The sequence below is a fragment of the Aquarana catesbeiana genome, linkage group LG13 (genome assembly GCF_042186555.1).
Source record: "Aquarana catesbeiana isolate 2022-GZ linkage group LG13, ASM4218655v1, whole genome shotgun sequence".
Lineage (NCBI taxonomy): Eukaryota > Metazoa > Chordata > Amphibia > Anura > Ranidae > Aquarana > Aquarana catesbeiana.
This window is the reverse complement of record NC_133336.1, coordinates 235764215-235790597: the sequence shown is the minus strand read 5'-3', so window position 1 is coordinate 235790597 and position 26383 is coordinate 235764215. Positions and strand designations below refer to the sequence as shown.

General features: G+C 45.3%; 1 protein-coding gene across 1 annotated transcript; it reads right to left on the bottom strand.

The window, feature by feature from the left end:
* Positions 1-1586: 1586 nt before the first annotated feature.
* Positions 1587-25002, bottom strand: PEX19 (peroxisomal biogenesis factor 19). Its single transcript, XM_073609544.1, has 8 exons — positions 24864-25002; positions 21046-21146; positions 18461-18626; positions 16638-16723; positions 12852-13016; positions 12247-12411; positions 9652-9696; positions 1587-4377 (listed from the first exon to the last, which is right to left on the bottom strand). Exons 1-8 carry the CDS (start codon positions 24910-24912, stop codon positions 4297-4299), a joined length of 858 nt encoding a protein of 285 aa, XP_073465645.1. The 5' UTR covers positions 24913-25002; the 3' UTR covers positions 1587-4296.
* Between the last annotated feature and the right edge of the window lie 1381 nt (positions 25003-26383).

The following is a 26383-nucleotide window of genomic DNA, read 5'->3' as shown; positions in this document are numbered from 1 at the left end:
CAACAGATGGGCCATAGGAGCCTATAAGTCACTTCTCCTAGAATTCCCAGCCGTTGTCGAGCGCTCTCTCCTCTCCCTGCAGCTGCCTCTGACTAACACAGGGGACCATGTGACCGGACTGGAGCAGGCTGAAAATAGAAAAGTATACAGCTGCAGCACATTGGGGCAGCATTTATGCGGTGTCCCCCCCCCAAACACTGAATAAAAAAAAAAAAAATCAAGCAAAATCAAGTCAACCGTCACATACGTTTATTTTTACATTTGTGCTTGGACAATCCAGGCATGTTTGATAATGAAGTCTGGTACATCGAGGGTCTGGCCGCATTCAATTGATCACAGCAATTGCCGTAAAATGCTTTTTGAAGGGACACAGAAAGTCCTTCTCTTTTGGATTATACTGCTGCATACAGGAGGGTTGGCCAATGGCAAACAAAAAAACTGTAGGCCACCCCAGGAACTCCCCTCCTAGGACCAGCATGCTTCAGTCTTTTATTAATCAGTACCAAGAGCAGAATCACGAACTTAGTGGGACTTGTGTCCCTCAATGGACTCCAAGACAAGAGAGTTTTTATGGTGGATACAAAGATCCAACTTTCTTTCTCACCATTTGAGGGACAAAAGGAAGGCAACAACATTCGGGACATCCAAAAGAAGTCCAACTGATGGGCGGAAACACAGCAAAGAAAAAACGCTAACAACAGAAAAAAGGGGACTGCCCACAGCACAAAAAGATGCCTGAAGGACCTTATGGCCAGGGATGGCATCAGATGAAGCAGAAACATCCACTCAATAGAACTTATAGCTGAAACTTAATTGCTTGTTTTCGTCTAGGCCTCGAGGGGACTGGAGAGCCAAGATATACTCACCGAATCCTCTGATCCTCCAAGCTCAAGCCCAGTCCCTGCAGTTTCTGCCCCCTCCTGCGGTCTAGTGCGGTGGATTGTTCCTGACGTCATCATGCCCATAGACCGGCTCTGGAAGTAAAGATATCAGGAACAATCCACCAGTGGATGTGGGGGGGGGGGGGGGGGGGGGGGACACGGTTTTCCGAAGGATCAGGTGAGTATAGGCTCGGTGTTCACCCCTAGACAAAAGGATCAGTTAACTCACGCAGAGCCCCACTGCATCGGGATTAAAATCTTTTGACTGGAATTGGGCTTTCAAGAATGTGTGAACAGAGGTCCAGGTGGCAGGCTGGCAAACAGTTGCTTGAAGCTGAAAAGCCCAAGAAGCACTCAAAGATCTACTAGAGTACCACTGGACAGGAAAGGGTGGAACCCAATCCTCAAAACCCTAATTTTGGATGATGGTCCTTCTGAGCCACCTTGACCTGGTGGGATGAGAAGCAAATGAACCCTTACGGGGCTACCTGGGATGGCAAAAGAATCAGGAGGGACGCTTTCAGCAGACCAGCACAGATGAAGTTACAACAATTTGCTCCAACCAGCTAACCATCGGTGTTACCCACAGAAACCAGATTCTCTCTTCCACTCACTGCCCTGTCAAGACTACAACTGGTTAATGTGAGCAACACAGGCAGTACTTCCCTCTCCAACGTCGATAAATGACATCCATTCATTTATGGTAAAAAAACAAAACAAAAGGTCTTTACAAAATCAGAAAGTGGGGGAAAAAAAATAATGTTCACAATAGAAACCAATCACCACCTTCCTTTCAGACCTACAGCACAAATGGAATGGAGAATTGGAGGGGTCGCTATGGGTAATAGTTCTTTCTTGTATATGCTGTAGAGTTATCTGCGTTGCCCCTAATAGTTTCTTTACACCATATTTCCAAAGCTTTGTAGACACCTGAAAAGAACATCTATATGAGCTTGTTGAACATCCCATTCCAAAACCATGGCCATTAATATGGCGTTGACCTTCTCCACGCTCCTGGAAAGGCTTTCAACAAGCATGGCTGTTGGAATTTGTGGCCATTTAGCCAAAAGAGCATTTGTGAGGTCCGGTACCAATACAGGATGCGAGGACCTGGCATGCAACTGGGGTTCCTATAAACCCCAAAGGTGTTCAGTATGGTTGAGGTCAAGGCTCTGTTCAGGCCACTCGAGTCCCTTCACACCAAACTGGTCCAACTATGTCTTTATAAAGCTGGCTTGGTGTACATTGGTATAGTCATGAACAGAAAGGACCTTCCCCATGATGTAGTATTAACAGTAACCTTCCCTGGAAACACTCAAACTCAGTCCTTTGGAGAGGTTTCAACATACATTTGGCCATATAGGGTATATCTCAAGGAAATGGAGTGAGATCTCCACATTTTATCTCCATATCGGCTGCCGCCCAACCACAAAAATATTATTAACTGATCCTGCCCTCCTGCTGTATTTCTCATTAGCTTTAGATTTTGGAGAATCAAGAGGAATGGGAACACACCAAGATGAAGGGGAACACCCAAAACTCAAAGCACAGAATAGTTGAGCCAGCAGATGGCTTGGTCCTTCATAATCCACTGTCAGTTTTGGGATGCAGTGAACCTTCAGTTGGTTTTTAGACTAACACTGGATTGGACATTAAAAGTTTTTGCACCTGATCTATTCTGGTTTTTCGAACCTATCCACCCATTACTCATGGATATAGAGGGGTAACAAGGATCACCTCTACTTCTAAAACCCTGTGTTTATGAAGCTGGCTTGGTAGATGTGGGTACAGTCATGAACAGAAGATGACCTACTCCGAACTGTTACACAAGATCAGAAGTGTGCATTTATCCAAAATGCTATTGTATGCTGTAGTGTTAACAGTACTCTTCCGGGGAATCGCTCAAACTCGAACGTGTCACCATACTTTTGGCCATATAGTGTATATCTCAAGGAGATCAGGGTGGTGAGATCTCTGCATTGTATTTCCCATATCAGCTGCCCAGCCACAATTATTACAAAATTGTATTACTCTCCCTGCAAGCCTTTCATTTGCTTTACATTATAGAAAATCATGAGAAATGGGAACTTGACCCAGATTCTAAGGTTGTGCTGCCCCCCCCAGATTCAGTTGCGCCTCTCCAAAAGCAGTGACCCCCTTGTCCTCTGCCCTGGTGACCCCTGTCCTCCTCCCTGCAGACCACATACCCTGCCGACGCCATACTCTGCCCATTTGACCCCTGTCCTCCGCCCTGCTGACCCCATACTCTGCCCTTTTGACCCCTGTCCTCCGCCCTGCTGACCCCATACCCTTCCCTTCTGACCCCTGTCCTTTGCCCTGGCTGATCCCTGCACATCGCCCTGCAAACGGATGACCTCTGTACTGCTCTACAAACTGCTGACCCTACTCTCTGCCCTGATGACCTCCCATCTTCTGCCCCCATTTTTTACTACACCCCCACATCAGACAGGCTAAACAGGACCCTGAATGGGAACACACCCAGATAAAGAGAAACACCCAAAACTCAAGGAAGAGAATTGTTGAGGCAGCAGGTGACATGACACTTCTTAATCGGCCAGTTTTGGGGTGCAGTGAACCTTTAGTCTAAAATCCAACGTTGGCTTAGACATTAAAGCTTCTTCAGCTTCAGCCAGTCAGTTAGGAACCCATCAGGACTTGGAAAGGTCACAAGGATCACCTCTACTGCTAAAACCACAACATTGTAACTAGGCCGAGATAAGCCCCTGTCCGATTTTACATACTGGCCTTCTCAAACCCAACAAGCAGGACAGATGGCTTATCGTCAACTAGAATATCCACTTTTTTGTCAACGGGTTTACTAAATGAACACAAGCTAAAATCAATCATCAAACATTCCTTCCCGCTCCCCAAACGAGAGATCTTAGGGAAGATTTGGTTTCAAAAACTGTCTTCCAGATAAAGACTTTGTACCGCAGTTGCCAAGCTTAGCAACACTCTAGTGTATGGATGGTTAAGTGTAGTGCAGAGGATTATGGGAAGAGACCTCATCTTAGATATCTCCTGCTGTGATCAAATGTCCATCTTCATCCGGCACCCTCCTGTGAGATCTATTTACCGAGAGTGAATTTAACAAGCAGCAGCACCCTCGCTCCATGCAATGAGCTTCACCGAGATGCAGCGAAAAAAACGAAAAATGCTAATAACCAGTTTGAGTCTTTTTTTGTTGTTAGTACAGTTAATAAGGCAGTCTGATTGGATGATAGGGCTTCCCACAGGTGTTAACAAGGATCAAAATCGATAAATCTAGTTCTCTAGTTGTCTTCCATGCTTTCGTCCAGGAATCCGCCAGGACTTTAAAGACAGCGCTCCGGCTAATGCAAAAACAAAAAAACGGGGGAGGTCGCCCCCCTGCGTCTGTCTAGCGGGACCGAGGTCACATGATTGAGCATTGCTCTCCACTGGCGCTGTTGGAATTCAGGTTCATTCCGTCAAGATCGAAATTCATGCCGGGGGGCTGGGAAGAAAAAAAAGAAAGAGATGTCATTGGGAGATAACATTTTCGAGAGCAAAGACTGAGAATTTTGGCATCATCAGAACAGGTTCTTTGCCCGCGGTTTAGCATTTAATTTTTAAATAAAATCCTCGATTTCACCGATTTCCATCCTTTGTTACATCCCAGCGCTGCCGACCTCCCAAAGCCTCCATGCCACCACTTCTTGACTACACATAGGCCATGCAGCCAGCACTGAAGTTTCTCAGTGTTGACCTCCGGAAGGTTTTACCCCACTTTAATTGGTAATTGCACGGTCATGCTACACTGTACCCAAATTCATTTTATATCATTTTTTTCACACAAATGGAGCTTTCTTTTGGTGGGATTTGATCACCACTGGGGTTTTTATTATATATTTAAAAAAAAAAAAGACCGAAATTAAAGAGGAGTTCCACCCAGGGGGTCCATTAAAAAAAAAAAATTAAAAGTCAGCAGCTACAAATACTGCAGCTGCTGACTTTTAATTGGACACTTACCTGTCCCCTGGGTCCAGCGTTGCGGGGGATCGAAGCCCCCGCTCACCCCCCCCCCCTCCGCTCGTCGGCATTTCAACTGTGGGCGCCGGGATGTGGCTTCACAGCCTGGCACCCACTGCGCATGCGCGAGGGGGCCCCGCGCGCCGTGATTGGCCGCTCAGTCACCTGGGACCTGTAATGGGTCCCAGATGATTGACAGGAGGGAGGGAGCAGAGCGGAGCCCTTCCTGTGCCGAGGGGGAAGTGATGTCACCAGCCCAGGCACTGGAAGAGGCAGACTACGAGGGACCACCTAGCAACAGGCATTTAGGAGGCAAGTAAAAAAAAAAACCCCATTGTAACAGATGTAACAATCAGTATTTTTTTTTTTTCTAGAAATGTACTTAGAACCCTCAAATATATATATATATTTATATTTATATTATTTAAAGTAGAGGCCCTCGAGTTTTTTTTTATTATTAATAATAATCTAATTTTATTTGTTATTTTTTATTGCTTCAATTTGTTTTGTTTTTTTTTCACTTTTAGGAATGTAAAGATCCTTGTGAATAGGCACGTTACAGGTACTCTTTATGGAGAGATCTGTTGTCTATAAGACCCCAAATTCCTCCTCTGCCCTCAGAACACCCAGATCTGTGTTCTCGAATGCTTTTATTTATTTTTTTTTAAACGGCGCCATAGTCGATCAAAGCTGATCTCAGCATTAGATTCGACTTTCTGGCCAGGCGGCGTACGTGCTGGCTGGTCGCTCAGGTCCCCCCGGTGGGACGGAAGAGCCCAAGCAAGCCACGGAAGGAGGCAGAACGTCCCCCTCCCACTGCTTGTAAAAGCAGTCCAGCAGCTAGTTAGCTGCTAGGATTGCTTTTACTAGAGATCTGACCACTGGCTCTAAAAACGAGTACCGGGGGGTCATCCTGGTATAACCACTTGAAGTCCAGCCAGAGCCTGTTTACACAAGCACACAGATCTGTGCTTAGCCACAGCTGATCAGCAGGTATACAGCCAAAATAATTGGCTGTGACCTGCTGACAAACTCATGTTGTGTCCAATCACAGCACAGGTCAGCAGAGAGCACACACACATGCGCAGCTGAAAACTCATAAGTTTGTCGCAACATACCGGTACGTTGCATAGCCTGCAGCTGCCGCCCGCTCGCGGTAAACGTACTGTGAGTGGGTGGCAAGTGGTAAATTGCCCTCTAGTAATCTCTATCAGAAACTTGGGTGACAATGCAGTAGCACATCTCCTGGGACACAACGTTGTCACCCGAGAACAGGAAGTGCCTCAACAAAGGACCTTTGTAGGATCATTAAGGATTCGTTTAACAGACGCTTGGCTTTCACCTATTTTCATCCTTTGTTGCATCAAGTGCTGCTGATCTTTTGCAGCCACTTTCCATCTACATGCACTCAAGAGATGGATGCACAATCCTTTCTCATGGGCGGGTCTTCTCATGGTGACAACAGTAGACCACGTCGGTGTAATGGGTGGTAAGCCAGCCACTTGTGGTCTCGGAAACCTGGGAGAAAGGGTGACAACCCTGGAACACAGGTAGGAGATGGGGACAGAGTGTTGTCACCCCTATAATAGAGATCTTCATGGCAGTATCACCAGGGATTAATTTTTTTGAAAGCTACAAATTTAAACATTTAAAAATGACTTTTAAAAGCATGAATAGGATTTTAGGGATTGGGTGTACATCTGCTTTAAGGCTGGGTTCACACTACTGCGAATTGGATGCGATCTCCGCATCCAAGTCGCAATAGCAGGAGATTTTGACAGACTCTCTATGGAGCCGATTCACATATTTCCACTGTGGCTCTGGTGTGAATTGCACAGGAGTCCTGTGTGTCTTTTGGTCCCTTTCAGGTCCGAATTCAGCCAAAAAAAAAAAAAAATTATCGGGCTGAAATAGTGACACACCGGACCCCCCCTACTGGGGGCCGCATGCGAGGATAGCGTGACCCGGCCTTAAGGTTCTAACCCTTCCTGAATTTGAGCTTGGCTTTACTTTTAGCTCCTCCAAAATTACATAAGAGACACGGGCGGCTCCCTCCAGGCAGAGTGGAGAGGAGAGGGAAATCAATCTTGACATTACATAGTTTGTAAACAGGTTATGTGAGGAAGACTCTCAGCCAAAGAGCCAAAAGTGGTCACAAGATCCCAGACGTCTCGGTGACACAGAGCAGAGTCACAGGCTTCAAATAGAAACTCACTCTGTACAGGACGAGGGAGGGGGGTTCACAACGGAGGGGGCGAAACAGAATTTGAATGGCGCTTTATCTGCGCTGCTTGTAAATACAACCCGAGTTCAAATCAGAGATGTATTCATTGTAAGGTCAAGACGGGCAGGTCAAGGGAGCAACAAGAATAGGCAACTTTTTAAATCCCCCCCCCCCCCCCCCCCTCTCTCTGTATTAGCTGCTTATATAAGCTATTGTATCCCTTTCGTTTTTTTGTGTCTTAACTCAGAGCTGCCGACTCTTTCCAGATTTAGTACCGGAAATGAAATATATGGAGGACAGACATCTATTGAGAACAAATCAGAAGTTCTCTGTTGCTTAAAGCGAAGCTTTGCCCTGAATCAGAAAACTTGTGAGCAGGAAAGATTTTCTGTACAATATACAATGTCTTTTCTACAATAAAAGGTTTCTTACCTTCTTCCTACAGCTATAAAAACTTACATTAAACCCCCCCCCCCCCGCTGTATAGGCAAATGATGGCGGTGGGGTAGTTCTATTGTTCTGGGATGACGTCATAGGATGTCGTCCCGCTCTTTCCGCACTTGAGTGCCGGCAGCATGTTGCTCGGCGGTGTGCGCGGTGCATCCCCGATCTCTGTAAAGAGCCGATGATGCGGATCTTTACCCCATGTAATCAGCCGTGTCCAATCACAGCAGATCACACATGGAAATGTCGATTAGCAGCGTTCCTCTCCTCACACTGATGGCATGTGAGGAGAGCCAATCAGAAGCATTTCCTCACAGGGGAGAGCTGTATAGGTAATCAGTGCCCTGGTTATCAGTGCAGCCCCAATAGTGCCCAGAAGTGTTGCCAATCAGTAACCATCAGTGATGCCAATCAGTGCCAACCATTCAGCGCCCACCAGTGACAGCCATTCAGCGTCCACCAGTGACAGCCATTCAGCGCCCACCAGTGACAGCCATTCAGCGCCCACCAGTGACAGCCATTCAGCGCCCACCAGTGACAGCCATTCAGCGCCCACCAGTGACAGCCATTCAGCGCCCACCAGTGACAGCCATTCAGCGCCCACCAGTGACAGCCATTCAGCGCCCACCAGTGACAGCCATTCAGCGCCCACCAGTGACAGCCATTCAGCGCCCACCAGTGACAGCCATTCAGCGCCCACCAGTGCCAACCATTCAGCGCCCACCAGTGCCAACCATTCAGCGCCCATCAGTGCCAACCATTCAGCACCCATCAGTGCCAACCATTCAGCACCCATCAGTGCCAACCATTCAGCACCCATCAGTGCCAACTATTTAGAACCAACCATTCGGTACCCATCTGTGCTAACCTGTCAGTGCCCATCCGTGCTAACCTTTCAGTACCCATCCGTGCTAACCTTTCAGTACCCATCCGTGCTAACCTTTCAGTACCCATCCGTGCTAACCTTTCAGTACCCATCCGTGCCACCCTTCAGTGCCACCTCAGCGGCACCCATCAGTGCCGGAGAAAAAATTACTTGGTGTACAAAATTTTCCAGCAGAAACTAAGAAAACTTTTTTTTTTTAAGCCAGAAAAATAAAAAACCCCAGTGGTGACTGAATATCACCGAAAGAAAGCTCTGTCTGTCTCAAAAAGAAAGTGATAAAAATGTAGTTTGGGTACAATGCTCCATGACCGCGCAATTGTCAAAGTGTGACAGCGCTGAGAGCTGAAAACCGGGCAGGAAGGGGGTGAAAGTGCCCGGTATTGAAGTTGTTAATCAATTTTTTAAGTTACTCAGTTTTTTTTTTTTTAAACCTACCGGACCCCGTTAGCACTTTTATGTAAAAAGGTGAACGTAACCTTTAAAAGAGAAGTATGACCAAAGCTTCTTTGGACATACTCTTCTTGTGACTGAAAATTACTTGTGCTCTATTGTCACCCAGAACCAGCTTAAAGTGGGCTAGTGCCCGCTATCAACTGACAAAGGCAGAGCCGCTCTGCAAGGATCATGACAATATTGTTGGGATCTACCCAGCTGACTCCGCCTTTCGGCAGTGTGCCTGAAAGCTGGAGACAGCTGTGCCCGCCCCCAGCCTGGAGAGACAGCCGCCATTCTCCGCTCTGAGCAGTCCTGGAATTCTCCGGTGGAGCCGAGCTCCCTCCCTGCTGCTGCAGCCGTAACACTAACAGGATTTTTTTTCCCTTAATTTTTTTTTTTATCTATTTTTGCAAGAAAGTAAAAAAAAAAAAAAGAAAAAAAAAAAAAATACAAAAACAGTGACTGCATGCACTCATCAGAACAGCACTGATGGGATTTTTTAATCTGGGAAGGTCGGAGTCCAACAGGGATCCAGAGACACAACTTCCCCATCATGTCCACTCACTTGTGATGGCCAAATACAATCTAATACCCGAACCATAGGGGGCGCTCTGGGCTCCCTTTCCCACGTCTGTATATTTGAATCTGATTGGTGGAGGTGGAATGGGACACTACACTGGGTAAGATCAGTAGGTGGGCTGTAAGCATCTGAAGGTTCCATTTCCTCCCTTCATCATTGCAGAGTAATATATAAAGACACAGTAACTTACGGAATCTCCAGCCAGTTCTTTGGGCGGATGTCCCAATTCTTGCAGCTGCATGAAATAAAAATAAATAAAATATAATAAAAAAATTTTCTATAAAGAATTACCCGATTAAAAAAACAAAAAAAAAAAAAAAAAACATATAATACAATATAATTTATTAGTTGAACTAGATGGACTTGTGTTTTTTTTTCTCTTCAACCTGACTAAATTATGTAACTAACTACCGTATATACTCGAGTATAAGTCGTTCCGAGTATAAGTCGAGGCCCCAATTTACCACAAAAAAAAAAAAAAATGGGAAAAACTTATTGACCCGAGTATAAGACGAGGGTGAGAAATGCACAGCTACTGTAAGTGGAAAAGAGGGTCAACAATGTCCATTTGCAGCATCACTGTGCCCATTTGCAGCCATAGGTCCCCTGAACTTCAAACTCGGTAGTTAAGGGTTCCTAGATGCCCCCTAGCTGCAGCTAATATTTGGGGTCTCAAAACCCAAAGGGTCCCGAAATGACATTGCTGCAGATAGACACAGTTGACTGAATTTGGGGCCCCGTATCTCGGGTCCACTTAGTGCTAAGAACCCCAAATTTTGTGTGCAAACCCAGTGGAACTAGCACCATAAAATTTCCAAAGCTGGGGTTTCTAGCACCAAGTGGCCCCGAGATACAGGGCCCCAAAAATCAGTTCAGAAAATGTCAAGCACTTTTTTGCAGCAGAGAATGACATTTTATGAACCAGTTTTGGGGCCCCGTATCTCAGGGCCACTTAGTGCTAGGAACCCCAGCTTTGGATATGTTATGGTACCAGTTCCACTGGGTTTGTACACCAAATTTAGGGTTCCTAGCCCTAAGTGGACCTAAGATATGGGGCCCCAAAATCGGTTCAGAAAATGTCAAGCACTTTTCTGCAGCAGAGAATGACATTTTCCGAACCGATTTTGGGGCCCCGTATCTCGGGGCCACTTAGGGCTAGGAACTGCAGCTTTGGATATGTTGTGGTACCAGGTCCATTGGGTTTGCATACCAAATTTGGAGTTTCTAGCACCAAGTGGCCCTGAGATACGGGGCCCCAAAGTCGGTTCGGAAAATGAAATTTTTTGCTGCAGAAAAGTGCTTGACTCGAGTATAAGTCGAGGGGGGCACTTTCAGCACAAAAAAAATGTGCTGAAAAATTCGACTTATACTCGAGTATATACGGTATATAACAATAAAATAACATAACAATACAAAATTATATAATATAATACAATACAATACATTTTTTTTCAACCTGACTAAACTATGTAACTAAATATAATAAAACAATAAAATAGAATTAAAAAAAAAAAAAAAACAATACAAAATTATATAATACAATAAAATTATAAAAATGTTTTTATTTTTTATTATATTGTAGTATATTAAAAATAATATAACAATACAAAATTATATAATATAAAATATAATTTTTTTTATAATTATATTATATAATTTTGTATGGTTATATATATTTTTTAATTCTATTTTATTGATTATATAGTTAGTTACATAGTTTAGTCAGGTTGAAAAAAAAAATGTAATTATAGAACAATGAAATAAAATAGAATAAAAAAATATAACAATACAAAATTACATTATTCAATTTTATTTTGTTGTTTTATTATATAATTAGTTACATAGTTTAGTCAGGTTGAAAAAAAAAAAAAAAAAAACGCAACTATATAACAATAAAAAAAATAAACAATACAAAATTATATAATATAATTAAAAAAAAATGTATAATTATATTGTATTAAATAATTTTGTATTGTATATTATTTTTTTTATTGTTTAAAAAAAAAAAGACACAAGTCCATCTAGTTCAACCAATAAATTATATTGTATTATATGTTTTTTATTATTATTTTTTTTAATCAGGTAATTCTTTAAAAAAAAAAAAAATATATATATATATATAATAAAAAAAAAAACATATAATACAATATAATTTAGTGGTTGAACTAGATGGACTTGCGTCTTTTTTTTTTCCCTTCAACCTGACTAAACTATGTAACTAACTATATAATAAACAATAAAATAGAATACAAAAATAATATAAACAATACAAATACATATATTTCTAGTTTATTGTTTATTATATAGTCAGTTACATAGTTTAGTCAGGTTAAACAAAAAACAAACAAACAAACAAAAAAAACAAACACACAAGTCCATCTATTTTTTTTAATTATATTTTATTTTTTAAGAATCACCAGATTAAATATATATATATATATATATATATATTTATTAAAAAAAAAAAACTTATAATAGAATATAATTTATTGGTTGAACTAGATGGACTTGCGTCTTTTTTTTTTCAATCTGACTAAATTATGTAACTAACTATATAATAAACAATAAAATAAAATAGAATAAAAAAATATTATAACAAATAAAAAAATATATAATATAATATGATATAATAAAAAATAAATTATAACATAACATAATTAAAAAAAAAAAATAAAGATAATATAATAAAGAGAAACAAAGATATATAAAAAAAAAAAAAAAAAACTATTGTAGATACATAACAAGCCAAAAATCAACCCTGACTGTTAGTACATGGGCTCCCTACCTGCTGCATGAGGTCCATGACCGCCTCGAACCTGGCCGTCTCCTCGCCTGGCTGCTCCGACTCAAACTTCTGGCAGATCCTGCTCATGAGGTCGTGCTGCTCCTGGTATTTCTGGTACTCCTCGGGGGGCAGAGATTCCTGGTGCGTCTGCAGCCATTCTGGGTACTGCGCAGGAGGTGGAGACACGGGGGGGCGTGAGAATAAACATCAAGAGAGGGAGGAGACGACAGAAGTCTAATTAATTAAAGCTGAACCCCGGCCTTCCCTTCAGTCTTGCACACTTGTACCGGCTCCTCTCTTGAACAGAAATGGCTTCCTGTGATTTCACCGCACACTGTGAGCTTCTCACAATGTGCATTAGAAACTGCAGCAAGTCGTTGGATTTTAGTTCTTGCAATCATGGAGGTTTAGCATCACATAAGGGAGAGATGTATGCAAATATCCAGCCTGCCTAGGAAGTTCAGTTTTAAGTGTGCTGCAACCCAAAGCTGTGGACCGTTTCCCCCCCTCTTTCAGTTTATCACAGCGACCCTATGGGGGGGGGGAATGCCTAGAGAGCCGTGCCGGGGCCAACGGGCCTATGGAGGGCCATAAAGAAGACTCACCTTGTCTGTGATCTCTTTGAGGGACGGATACAAGACTTCTTTGGACAGCAGGCTCTGCATGATATTCTGCATGAACGGCAAGATATTTCCATCTCCGTCTGCGTCGTCCACCGCGAGACCCTCCATGGCCCGAGCCAACTCCTCCTCTGATAGGCTGGGGGGGTTCTGAGAAGAGAACAAGGAAGATTTATCTGCAGGAGAAGTACAACCGTACAGCTTATGGTGAGAAGTAGGCTTGCACCGGTGCCGATACCGAGCATTGGCCCAAGTACTTCTATTCGGGGCAAATGCTCCGATGCTTGATCCGATACCTGGGGAGTCAGGGGTGATCGGTGCAGCAGTGGGAGAGTTACAATCAATCATCGATCCCCCTCTATAGATTTCAATAAAGCATCTGACAGCCTCTCCTCCTCTCCCTCCCGCGGCTTTCAGCTGCTTTATTGAAATCTTTACAGGGAGATTGGTGCTTACAACTCCCCCACCGCTGCACCGATCATCCCCGACTGTCCCCGTATCCTCCTCCAGTCCCCCTCTGTGGCTCCACTCCAGTCGATCTGTCAGGATGGAGAGCGGCGGTAGAAGACGGTAAATCTGTAATTTTCTGGCTCCTTCCCTTTCCGAATGAACAGAGTCAGTGATCACTGACCATTTACGATGCTCACTTATGAAAGGACAGTCAGTGATCACTGACTCTGTTCATTCGGAAAAGGAAGGAGCCGGTAAATGACAGATTTACCGTCTCCTTCCTCCGCTCAGTTATGAATGGACAGGGTTCCACCTCTGTGGTTCCACTCAGGACCCCCCTCTGGTCCCTTTGTTCTCGATCTGTCAGGATGGGGAGTGGAGGAGGGAGACAGTAAATCTGTCATTTACCGGCTCCTTCCTTTTTCGAATGAACAGAGTCAGTGATCACTGACTGTCCATTCCACTGCACTGATGAGGACCAGAATCAGAGTTGGAAAAAGGATCACCCCCTTGTATTTTGTTGGACCTTTTTTTTTTTTTTTTTTCTTCAATTGCAGCCTTTAATCTGTTAAGATGGGTCTCTACTAACCTTGCACATCTAGACTTTGCAATATTTGCCCGCTCTTCTTTGCGGAACTTTCCAGGACGCAGCGGTAGGTATGGCTAGCATCTAGCAGATTCAGCTCTGCTCTGACTGCTACTGATGTGTCACTGCGCTCCAACGTGCCCACCACTCCCAACCCCATCTGCCCACAGCCGATGCAAAAAAAAAAAAAAAAAAAAAAAAAAAAAAAAAAAAACATCCAGGGAGTGTGCAAATACATTGCTAGAAAGCAAGCGATTGGCTGAAATGTGTAGTGAACACTCCATGGTAACAACGGACAGCGGGAGATTGGGCGCAGGGTGGGATACCCATTTGACAGCATGCAGTAGGAGCGGAGGAGGGGACGCATCCTTGCCCTGGTCCTGCATGTGAATACCTTCTGTTCTGTCCTAAGCTATGGAGGAGAACTAATCCGTTTTTACAGATCCACTTTCCTACTCCTCTATAGCAGATTTACTGCTACGGGGCGGCTCTTCTGCACAGAATCACATATATACAGTGGGGAAAGTTATTATTGTCTCCCCTGCAGATTGGGCAAGTTAGCCCACTTACAAAGAATTGAAGGGTCTATCATTTTTATCATGGGGGGGATTTTATATAATAGAGACAGAATATCAACCAAAAATCCAGAAAAAAAAAAACAAAAACAAAAAAACACATGATACAAATGTTATAAATGGAGTTGCAGTTTAGTGAGTAAAATAAGTATTTGATCCCCAAGCAAAACATGACTTAGTAGTTGGTGGAGAAACCCTTGTTGGCAGGTACAGAGGTCAGATGTTTCTTGTAGATGGTGACCAGGTTTGCACAGATCTCAGGGGGGATTTTGGTCCACTCTTTACAGATCTTCTCTAAATCCTGAAGGTTTCTTGGCTGTCTCTTGGCAACTCAAAGTTTCAGCTCCCCCCACATATTTTCTATAGGATTAAGGTCTGGAGACTGACTAGGCCACTCCATGACCTTAACGTGCTTCTTCTTGAGCCACTCCTTTGTTGCCTTGGCGGTATGTATTGGGTCATTGTCATGCTGGAAGACCCGTTCTTTTCCCTCATGCTGGCAGCGTGAGGGGAAAAAAAAAAAAAAAAAAGCCGATCACCGGCTTCTGTCAGAGGGACAACGGTCCCTCACACAGAGAGCCGCGGGTGCCCCATCAGTGCCCACAGTGCCACCTACCAGTGCTGCCAATCAATGCCCACCAGTGCCACCGATCAGTGCCACCCACCAGTGCTGCCAACCAGTGCCACCCACCAGTGCTGCCAATCAACGCCCACCAGTGCCTCATCAGTGCCACCCACCAGTGCCACCTTATCTGTGCCCATCAGTGTATCCTCATCAGTGCCACCCACCAGTGCCACCTTATCTGTGCCCATCAGTGCAGCCTTTCAGTGCCCATCAATGAAGGAGGAAAATGACCTGGTTTTCAAAATTTTATAACAAACTATGAAACTTTTTTTTGTTTTCATTCTTTGAGCAAAAAAAAAAAAAAAAAAAAAAAAAAAACAGCAGTGATTAGATGCCACCAAAAGAAAGCTCTATTTAGGTAAAAAAAAAAAAAAAAAAAAAAAAAGTCATCTGGGTACAGTGTATCATCATGACTGTGCAATTGTCATTAAAGTGTGACAGCGCTGAAAATTGGTCTGGGCAGGAAGGGGGGGGGGTGTTTAGTGCCCAGATAGCAAGTGGTTAAAAGGTTCAAATACACCTATGATAAAAATTATAGACACTTCCTTTTTTTGTAAGTGGGCAAACTTACAAAAATCCGCTGGGGATCAAATCATTATTTTCCACCCACTGTATGTCCTTCTTCATCAGAGCTCTTGGAAACACGTCAGCCAGCAGGAACCCGGGCGAGGTCCTCCTTGGAGCTAAAAGCTTTGGCAAAGCCGGGGAGATGGTTTCCACATGTAGTGGGCAGGTGAGCGGCATGCACTACCAACCAATGTTTGTGAGTAGTTACATTTTATATTTTTTATCTTTAATAAAATTGTTGTTGAATAATGCATTAGGCCAGTGCGCCTTCTGTTTTTATCTATTTCCTACAGTGACAGTGCATATGTTTAGCACTGACCACTGTATTAGTGTCAGTGGTTCCCACAAAGTGTCAGATTGCCCACCGCGAAAATCGCTTTAAGTTGCTTGTCACACCATTATTACTATAAAAAAAAAAAAAAAACAAAACAAAACAAAAAAAAATAAATAAAAAAAAAAATAAAAAAAATTCCAGTATATATCCCATAGTTTGTAGACACTATACCTTTTGAGCAAACCAATATATACTTACTGGGATTTTTTTTTAACCACAAATGTGTAGCAGAATACATATTTACCTAAATTTATGAAGAAATTAGATTTTTTTTACATTTTTTTTATTGAATAGGTTTTATAGCAGAACGTTTTTTTTTTTTTCAAAATTGTCGGTCTTTTTTTGTTTATAGCCCAAAAAATAAAAATCCCAGAGGTGATCAAAAAACCCCGAAAAGAAAACTATTTGTGGGAAAAAAAAAAAAAAAAAAAGGACAATTTTATTTGTGCACAGCGTTGCACGACAGCGCAATTGTCAGTTAAAAACGCAGTGCCGCATTGCAAAAAAAAAAAAAAAAAAAAAAGGCCTGGTCATGAAGGAGGGGGGGGGGGGGGTAAAATCTTCCGAAGTAGTTATTGAAGACTAGTACAACGTCTCCAATTGTGTGTGTGTGTTTTTCATTATTGAAACTTACCTGCAAGTCATTGGCATTCTTGGCCAATCCGGACAGCGTCTCTTTCAGGCAGGAAGTAAACTCTTGCTGGGAGGTTTCATCACTTCCTATCAGATGAAACAAGATAAAATTGCATCATCTGTATGGAAACCAATGCATCCCACATCTGTAATTCTACTGTCCTGACTCAACGAGGCGAGCAAATCAATACTTTTTTTTTTTGTAGTACTGATTATTAACCTTTTCAGGCTCTTGAAGTATCCAATGTGTCCAATGATGGAGGATCGAACTCTACTTGTTGCTGCGATCGACCTCTCTATGGAATGTTAGCCTGGACACCTGAGGAATGCATTTTTTTCCCCCTGCAGTTAAGCAACACAGGTCTTGTCTCTCCCATCCCCAGAGTGTGAAGGAGAAGAAGCAGCTCATCTCTGTCACTCTGCTCTCACCTCCTATCTGCATGCTCCTTGTTAGTACATGAGCATTGCAGCACAACTGATTGGTTCTTTGGGCTGCTGCTTCTCCCTCCCCAAATCTGAGCTTTGCTGCACAGAAGGATTGCAAGAGGTTGATATCAATCAAAATGTCTCCCTGTTTAGGGCATATGGACTGTGTCTGTAAAGCAGGTGTAGGCAACCTCGGCCCTCCAGCTGTGGTGAAACTACAAATCCCATCATGCCTCTTCCTCTAGGAGCCATGCCTTTGATTGTCAGGGTCTTGCAATGTCTCATGGGACTTGTAGTTTCACCACAGCTGGAGGGCCGAGGTTGCCTACCCCTGGTGTAAAGGCTCCCCCCACCTCACCGATACCTACCTCGTCAGCAATCTGACTGAGCACTAGATCATTGGAGAAGATCACATGCTTCCCAAAATTTGGAACCACCAAGTATTTAGCACCAGTAGAGACAGAGGACGGATTAGCAGGGGGGGGGGGGGGTGCTGGGGAAGGGGCAGTGGGTCAGGTGGGTGGGTTGGGGCCAATACCCATAATTGTCATAGTGACAGCATCTCTTTATTGTGCTGGAAATTATATAAAAGCATAGCTAATAATAGTCTTCTTCTGCTCTTCCATAACTTATTTTCGAGTGCTGGGTTGAATCTGATCAATGGCCTGGCAGTCCTCACCAATGGCCTGGCAGTCCTCACCAATGGCCTGGAAGTCCTCACCAATGGCCTGGAAGTCCTCACCAATGGCCTGGAAGTCCTCACCAATGGCCTGGAAGTCCTCACCAATGGCCTGGCAGTCCTCACCAATGGCCTGGCAGTCCTCACCAATGGCCTGGCAGTCCTCACCAATGGCCTGGCAGTCCTCACCAATGGCCTGGCAGTCCTCACCAATGGCCTGGCAGTCCTCACCAATGGCCTGGCAGTCCTCCACAGATGGCTGAGAACCCCCAACCAATGGCTTGGGGTCCTCCACCGATGGACTGTGTCGATCGTCATCGCTCTCCCATCAATGGTTTTGGTCCCACTGCAATGGCTGGGATCCCCCACCAACGACCTGGCTCTTATCCAGTGCTGGTTGAAGGCACAATCCATTCTTATCTCAAACACTTTGATAACTGAAGCTCAAGAAGCGTGTTGCCTAGAGAACCAAAGCTGAACTGAAAGATAATGGTCAGGCAAGAAAAGAGAGAACCTCATTGGCTGCTAAGGGACCATTCATATTTTAGACATTGGTAAAAGAATCTGAATTTCACTGTATCCTTAGCATCCAGAGAAAGTCAACTGAAACTGAGTAAGCGTTCCCTGACAGGAGGGCTTCTGAACATGACCTGTTCTCAGTCGGCACCCCTTGGCCTCCATATTAAACCCTCATAGTCTTCAGGAAAGTCACTACTCACCCACTTTTCCAGCAACCTCGGACAGCTTTTGGAACTGCTCCACCAGATGAGGTTCCTCCTCGGCCAGTTCCTTCATGGCCTTCTCGAACTCCTCCGTAGCCTGGGCTGCCAGCTCACTGCTGAACAGCTCCTGGAAGAACTTCTCCTGAGATGCCAACATGGGATCCTAGGAAGACAAAAATGGATGTGGTTAGGGTGACACCATGGTGGGGGGGGGGGGGGGGGGGGGGGAGGAACGACACTCATTGCTCCAGGGAAAAAAAGATCCAATTATTCCAGAAAAATATGTACGTCCTCTGTACCTTTACATCTGCCACACTCCAATTTACATTTTTACCAGTCGTGTTTTGTGCTGGACCAACATTTATCAATTCGTTGAGAACACTGTGGTGGCTATTAGACAACATTCAAGATCGTGAGGTCTATTAAAACTCCAGCCAAAAAAAAAAAAAGTTTTTTGTTATGGTTAAAGCAGGGTAGGACAAGAAAATCGTAAAAGAAAAAAAAAAAAAAAAAAAAAAAAGTAGGAGCAAGGAAGGAATAGAACCTTCATCAAGTTTTATTTCCGCATCTGTGTCTACGTTCTTTCTCTTTCTATATTGGTGACCACTGTCTCTGGGACAGGAAGTGATGTCAAATCTCTCTCATTAAAGATGTCCTAACCTTTTCCTCACTCTATATTCAGGCACCACCTGGGACCTCCACGGACACGTTTCACCCAAAGTGGGTCTTAATGGTGGAGCCTCTATGATTAAAGTGATTCTAAAAAGGTTCTGGGGAGGGTTGCTATCATCCTTAAGGATTCCTGGAACATTTCTTAGGAGTTATCAGAGAAGAAGAAACTAAAAAGATGTCAAGTTTGCGAGGGACGAAACCCCGAAAAAAGGTTTTAAAAAGCATAGAGCAGTCTGGATAAGACAGAAGGACAATACTGCCAAGTCTGAAAGACCTAGAGCCAGACCTAGACCATGAGGTGACTCTGCGACTAACACAAAAGTGGCCCATGTCCCCCATAAAAAGATTGAGTGGGATGTGCTGAAACCCCGAGTGGACACACAGGTCTTACAAGGTGTAGGTTATTTTAAATAGTAGACTAGGCCTATCTTGCCGCCGACCTTTGAACTTGTTGGAGCCCCCTCCAAATGAGTAAGGACAGAACTGACCACAACATACACCAATAAATACTATGTACCAGACAATACACCTACTCTAGTGCCTAGCACAGTGATGGCGAACCTTGGCACCCCAGAGGTTTTGGAACTACATTCCCCATGATGCTCAACTACACTGCACAGTGCATGAGCATCATGGGGAATGTAGTTCCAAAATATCTGGGGTGCCAAGGTTCGCCATCACTGGCCTAGACGCAACCTCTTGTCAGGGTTGCAACAAAGAGGTGGCCAAGTCGTCCTACTGAGAATTGCAAGACAATAAATCAAGGCTGCTTGACCCAGCTGACTATCCCTTAGACCAGGGTAACTTGAGCTGTGGCAATTTGACTCCCCATTTGATGGTACCTGAATAGTTCCGAGGCCAGTGCAACTTGACAGAGTCAGAAACATGATACCAACCATCTTTTTGATGTCTGTAACGTTGGAATTCTGACCACCACTGTAAGGGGGGGGCATTCCTTCCACTGGCTACAAGGTACACTTTTCCCACTGACCTGTACGAACTGGTTGTTGCAAGGGTTCCCAAGACCTGAAAAATATTTCAGGGGATCCTCTGGGGTAAAAAAAAGGTTGAGAAGACTTAGACCCTCTAGAATGCTCTTGTGGAGTTCTCCAGATTGTTCCCATGCAGATCCAAAGAGACAACTTCCCCTGAAGGACCAGCGAATCAGCTGTCTAGGAGCTGCCCCACATCTAAACCACAGACCCATGAAGGACTGCAGTGTGAATGCCTATATCCATCATGACAACCACAGGGCATAGTTCCCGATGGTTGAACCACATGCTCCACATATACCATAAACACACCCATACCTATGACTTTCCACTGCCTGAATGCTGGTATGGCAGCTATACAAGTGCTCTGTATACCTAAGCTCCTCATACACCTGCAGTTAAATGCACTACCGGAAGGAACTGGTTAAATAGGGACTATCACATCGAATGTCAGGTGCCCTGCCAGATGACTCCACTCCAGCACCTACGGGCGCATTGACATCCTGATGAGTGTTAGGTTATGAAGATCACCATATCAGGAAACTGAGTCTGTACCATTAACAGAACACTCAACATACACTTGGTACATGATATTTTGCTATGAGGGCTGTAAATAAAAAAAATGTTGCCCCTGTAGCCGCCACCACTGGAGCTCCCCAGACCGAGCTCCTCACCCCTGTGCCATATCCCAAAATACCTGCATCCAGAGCGGGAAAGTAAGGGGTTACACATCAGGGAGTCAGGATGTAGCATACAGCCGGCCGCAAACATCCTCCCCCACCTTCTGCCCTCTCTTCCTCCAAAGTCTGCCTTTCAACCCCAACACGTGGGGCCATCAGAAGGATGAGACACAAGAAGGCACATTGGCCTCCAGGAGTTTTCCTTACACTGAAAGGGACAAAAATGGCCGCCACGTACCTTAGCAGCATCTGCGGGTGGCCTTTCAGGACCTGAAGGCTTTGTAGTTTTGTCCGAGGACGGAGGAGGTTGGCTGGTCTTCTCAAAATCATCCAGTGCACCTGCCAAGGAAAAACAATTCAGTGCTTGCAAATCTAAATGTGACTACTAAAAAGGTATCTAACCAAAAAGTAGACCAAAAATGACCACTTGTAAACACTTCCTTTTACTTCTGAGGTCAGTCTTTGTTTTCTTCTCCAACACACCATCTGGGCCTACAATTACTTATTTTTCGGTGCCACAAGCCCCTCCTCCTGAAACTTGCTTGTATCCAATGACCTACCCCCAGGTGGCTTCAAGCACCTGCCATGCACAGTTCAGGTGGCACCGAGAACTTCCTTCATGAAGCCCAGGTGACCCCAAGCACCTCCCCTGCAGAGCCTGCGGCCCTCACAGCACCTCCCCTACCAAGTTTAGGTAGCCCTGAACACCTCCCCCCCCCCCCCCCCCCCCCCCACAGGTAGCTCCAAGCACCTGCCATGCACAGTTCAGGTGGCAACGAGAACCTCCCTCATAAAGCCCAGGTGACTCCGAGCACCTCCCCTGCAGAGCGTACTGCGCTCACAAAACCTCCCCTACCGAGTTCAGGTAGCTCCGAGCACCTCCCTCGCACATCCCAGGTGGCTCCAAGCACCTGCCGTGCACAGTTCAGGTGGCAACGAGAACCTCCCTCATGAAGCCCAGGTAACTGAGCACCTCCCCTGCAGAGCCTACGGCACTCACAGCACCTCCCCTACCAAGATTAGGTAGCTCCGAGTACCTGCCTCACACACCCCAGGTAGCTCCAAGCACCTGCCATGCACAGTTCAGGTGGCAACGAGAACCTCCCTCATGAAGCCCAGGTGACTCCAAGCACCTCCCCTGCAGAGCCTATGGCACTCACAGCACCTCCCCTACCAAGTTCATGTAGCTCCAAGCACCTCCCTCGCACAGCCCAGGTGGCTCCCAGCACCTCTTGAAAAGCCGAGGTGTCCCCGAACACCTCCCCTGCAGAGTCCACTGGGCTCTGAGAACCTCCCCTGTAGAGTCCACGGGGCTTTGAGTAAAGAAAAACCTTTCCTGCACAGACCAATCAGTCTCAAGCACCTCCCCTGAACAGATCAAACACCTCCCCTGCACAGACTAAGCAGCCGCAAGCACCTCCCCTGCACAAAGCAAGTGTTGTGGGGTTACACTAAAGTTCACAAGGGTGAGGTGGGGGAACGATCTGCATTGCTACAATAAACATTTATATGGACATAACCTCACCAATGGTATGTCTGGCATCTGGTCACAGTGTGATGTGGGTCCTCGGGCCTACTCTGAAAGTCTTGGGAGGGGGTGGACATGGGCCTTCTGGCTTGGTTCGCCTTCTCTCATGGGGTCTCCCTTCGGGGGAATCCCACCTAGTACTTGGGCGAGTCTGTTTCGGCAGACCTTCCAGAGAACGGGGGTCCATCTGGTTTCGGCCAGATGGTCCCATGTGAAGTACCTCAGTCCCCGTCTGGAGCCTAACGCCTCAGGGGATCAGGGTAAGGTCCTTCCCTAGTGGAGGACAGTGTAACACCCGTTGCATGTTTTTGTGTTTCACCCTCTATGTGTGTGCACTTTTTTTGGCACCGGGTGGAAGTTTTTGGGTGTGTTTTGCACACCACTGGCTAAATAAAAAAAAAAAAAACTGGAAAGATGTGCAGACCATCCATGGAGCTGTAAGTAAATAAAGAAATAACGATGAGATGTATCCATAGATAAAACTGATGGGAGATTAGAGGACGGGGTAAAGGTTGGGACTCACACCAAGGATCTGTAACGTCTCAGTAGTGTGAGATTAACCCCTTCCCAACAAAAACGGTGGCTTGGAGTTTAGACTTTGTTGAGGACCCTCTGAAAAGAGCAAAGTGATAGCACTGAGGCACGGAGAGCTCCCTCCAGTGGCTGATCTACAAACAGCGGGCGTTACCAGTTCAATCTAAATCTTTCAATATACAGGACCAGTTCTCTTTGGGGTCAGGGACAGGGTCAGGGATGGGTATGGGGGTCAGAGACGGGATCAGGGATGGGTATGGGGGTCAGGGACGGGTGACGGTGTCAGGGATGGGTATGGGGGTCAGGGACGGGTGACGGTGTCAGGGATGGGTATGGGGGTCAGGGACGGGTGACGGGATCAGGGATGGGTATGGGGGTCAGGGACGGGTGACGGTGTCAGGGATGGGTATGGGGGTCAGGGACGGGAGACGGGATCAGGGATGGGTATGGGGGTCAGGGACGGGAGACAGGATCAGGGATGGGTATGGGGGTCAGGGACGGGTGACGGTGTCAGGGATGGGTATGGGGGTCAGGGACGGGTGACGGTGTCAGGGATGGGTATGGGGGTCAGGGACGGGTGACGGTGTCAGGGATGGGTATGGGGGTCAGGGACGGGTGACGGTGTCAGGGATGGGTGACGGTGTCAGGGATGGGTATGGGGGTCAGGGACGGGTGACGGTGTCAGGGATGGGTATGAGGGTCAGGGATGGGAGACGGGATCAGGGATGGGTATGGGGGTCAGGGATAGGAGACGGGCTCAGGGATGGGTATGGGGGTCAGGGACGGGTGACGGTGTCAGGGATGGGTATGAGGGTCAGGGATGGGAGACGGGATCAGGGATGGGTATGGGGGTCAGGGATAGGAGACGGGCTCAGGGATGGGTATGGGGGTCAGGGACGGGTGACGGTGTCAGGGATGGGTATGGGGGTCAGGGATGGGAGACGGGCTCAGGGATGGGTATGGGGGTCAGGGACGGGTGACGGTGTCAGAGATGGGAGACATGATCAGGGATGGGTATGGGGGTCAGGGATGGGTATGGGGGTCAGGGACGGGTGACGGTGTCAGGGATGGGTATGGGGGTCAGGGACGGGTGACGGTGTCAGGGATGGGTATGGGGGTCAGGGATGGGAGACGGGATCAGGGATGGGTATGGGGGTCAGGGACGGGAGACAGGATCAGGGATGGGTATGGGGGTCAGGGACGGGTGACGGTGTCAGGGATGGGTATGGGGGTCAGGGACGGGTGACGGTGTCAGGGATGGGTATGGGGGTCAGGGATGGGAGACGGGATCAGGGATGGGTATGGGGGTCAGGGATAGGAGACGGGCTCAGGGATGGGTATGGGGGTCAGGGACGGGTGACGGTGTCAGGGATGGGAGACATGATCAGGGATGGGTATGGGGGTCAGGGATGGGTATGGGGGTCAGGGACGGGTGACGGTGTCAGGGATGGGTATGGGGGTCAGGTATGGGAGTCAAGAACGGGTGACAGGGTCAGGGACGGGGGTCACCTATTTTTGAAATGACATCAAAAGCCCTTTAATAGGTACAGAGCGGGTCACGACCCTGGCATAGGAGGGGTTTAAGTCTGCACACATCCAGAAGAGGACATCATCACCCAGCTAAGTCAAGGTCACCCCCCCCCCCATGTGCCCAGCCCCCCTCCCCCCCCCCAGGTGACCTCTGGTCCCATGCCAGCCCATGCCCTCTAGGGGTAGAAGGGTGAATATAACAGGTGTGTGCATGGCATGGCCCCCAACAACAAACTCTCACATGATGTGTACAATGTCCTCCTGTCTGTGTGTGAAGTGCCAGCTGGCAGTGTAGGGGTTAAAGTCCACCTGGGGGTAATAACACTCCCCCCTCCCCCTACAGATCATACACCCAGCAGCCAAGGGAGGGGGGGGGGGTGTCACATCACCAGCCTAGGTGCCCCACTCCTCCTTTGCCCCCCCCCATGCCACCCTGACCATGTGACCCCCGGCCTCCCCCTTACTGTCCAGCAGTTCCTCCAGCTCCTTGTCCTCTCCTCCTGCTTCAGCCATCTTTACTCTCTTCTGCTGCTAGGGGAGGGCTGCGTGTTCAGCGACGTCAGCCCGGGCTGGCCAATCGGGAGCGGCAGAACGGTAAGGGCAGCGAGGCCGCTGCGGGCGGCGCCATTTTTAAAGTAATGGCAAAAAAAGGTGAGAGGGGAGGAGCCTGGCAGAGAATCTGCGCTGGTGACAGGTGAGCGCGAGTGACACTGACAGCCCGGGGACACTCGGGTCATGTGATCAGGGACAAAAATGTCACTCATTTCCCATTTTTATGTTAATACACTTTACTTGCCCTATATATACCTATTTATTTACTTTTTTTTGTTTTTTTCCAATTATTTTATAGACGTTTTTTATGTATTATATTTATTTTTCCTTTACTTTTTATTTATTTGTTGTATTCCCTTATTTTATTGTATTTATAAATGTATTTTATGTATATATTCTTTTTTATTTATTTATTTACTCTATTAAATTTATGTATTTATTTGTTTATTTGTTTTACATATTATTATAAATTTCATTTATTTTATTTACATATATACTATATTTATTTATTTTATTTACTTTTTTTTAATATACTCATTTAATTTTTTTTCTATTCGGCTTTATATATATTTATTCAATTATTTTATTTACATCTCTACTAGAGCTGCACGACTCTGGCCAAAATGAGAATCACGATTTTTTTGATTAGAATAAAAAGATCACTATTCTCTCACAATTCTCGTGACGTAAAATCTTTCTCATTATACAAAAAAAAAAAAAAAAAAAAGAAAAGAGCTAACTTTACTGGTTAGTTTTTTTTTTTTATTCATTAAAGTAATTTTTTCCAAAGAAATTGCATTTGAAAGACCGCTGCGCAAATACGGTGTGACATAAAATATTGCAACAACCACCATTTTATTCTCTAGGGTGTCTACTAAAAAATATATATTATGTTTGGGGGTTCTAAGTAATTTTCTAGCGAAAAAAAAAAAAAGATTTTAACTTGAAAGCAACAAATGTCAGAAAAAGGTTTAGTGTTTAAATGGTTAAACTTTTTTCACTTACACACAAAGTCTATTCCATTGACAAATTGTTACAATGTTTATACTTAAGTTCAACTGATAAAGAATGTTTTGATTCTTGGCAGACTGCCTGTTTTTTCCTTCCTTTCTTTTGAGGGCTGTGGCTTCAGAAGAGCAGAGAGAATTCTTTGCATAGAAAGAATTGTGAAACACTTTAGTCAAGATCGCGACAGCGATTCTTGATGATTAATTGTGCAGCTCAAATCTCTACTATATTTATTTATTTTATTTATGCATTTATTTTATGTATTTATGTATTGTTTTGTTTTTTTTTTTAATATTTTTTTTTTAATTTATTTATTTGGTTTATATATGTATAAAATTATTTGTTTTACATCTTTACTGTATTTATTGATATTTATTCATTTATTTTATGTATGCATTTGTTGTTGTTGTAAATATTAAATGTT

Coding starts and splice junctions, on each gene's coding strand:
- PEX19 (XM_073609544.1), bottom strand. CDS start 24,912: ATGGCTGAAGCAGGAGGAGAGGACAAGGAGCTGGAGGAACTGCTGGAC. Junction 18,627..21,045: donor CACCCGCAGATGCTGCTAAG/GTACGTGGCGGC, acceptor TTGTCTTCCTAG/GATCCCATGTTGGCATCTCA. Junction 13,017..16,637: donor AGAATGCCAATGACTTGCAG/GTAAGTTTCAAT, acceptor TTCTCTTCTCAG/AACCCCCCCAGCCTATCAGA.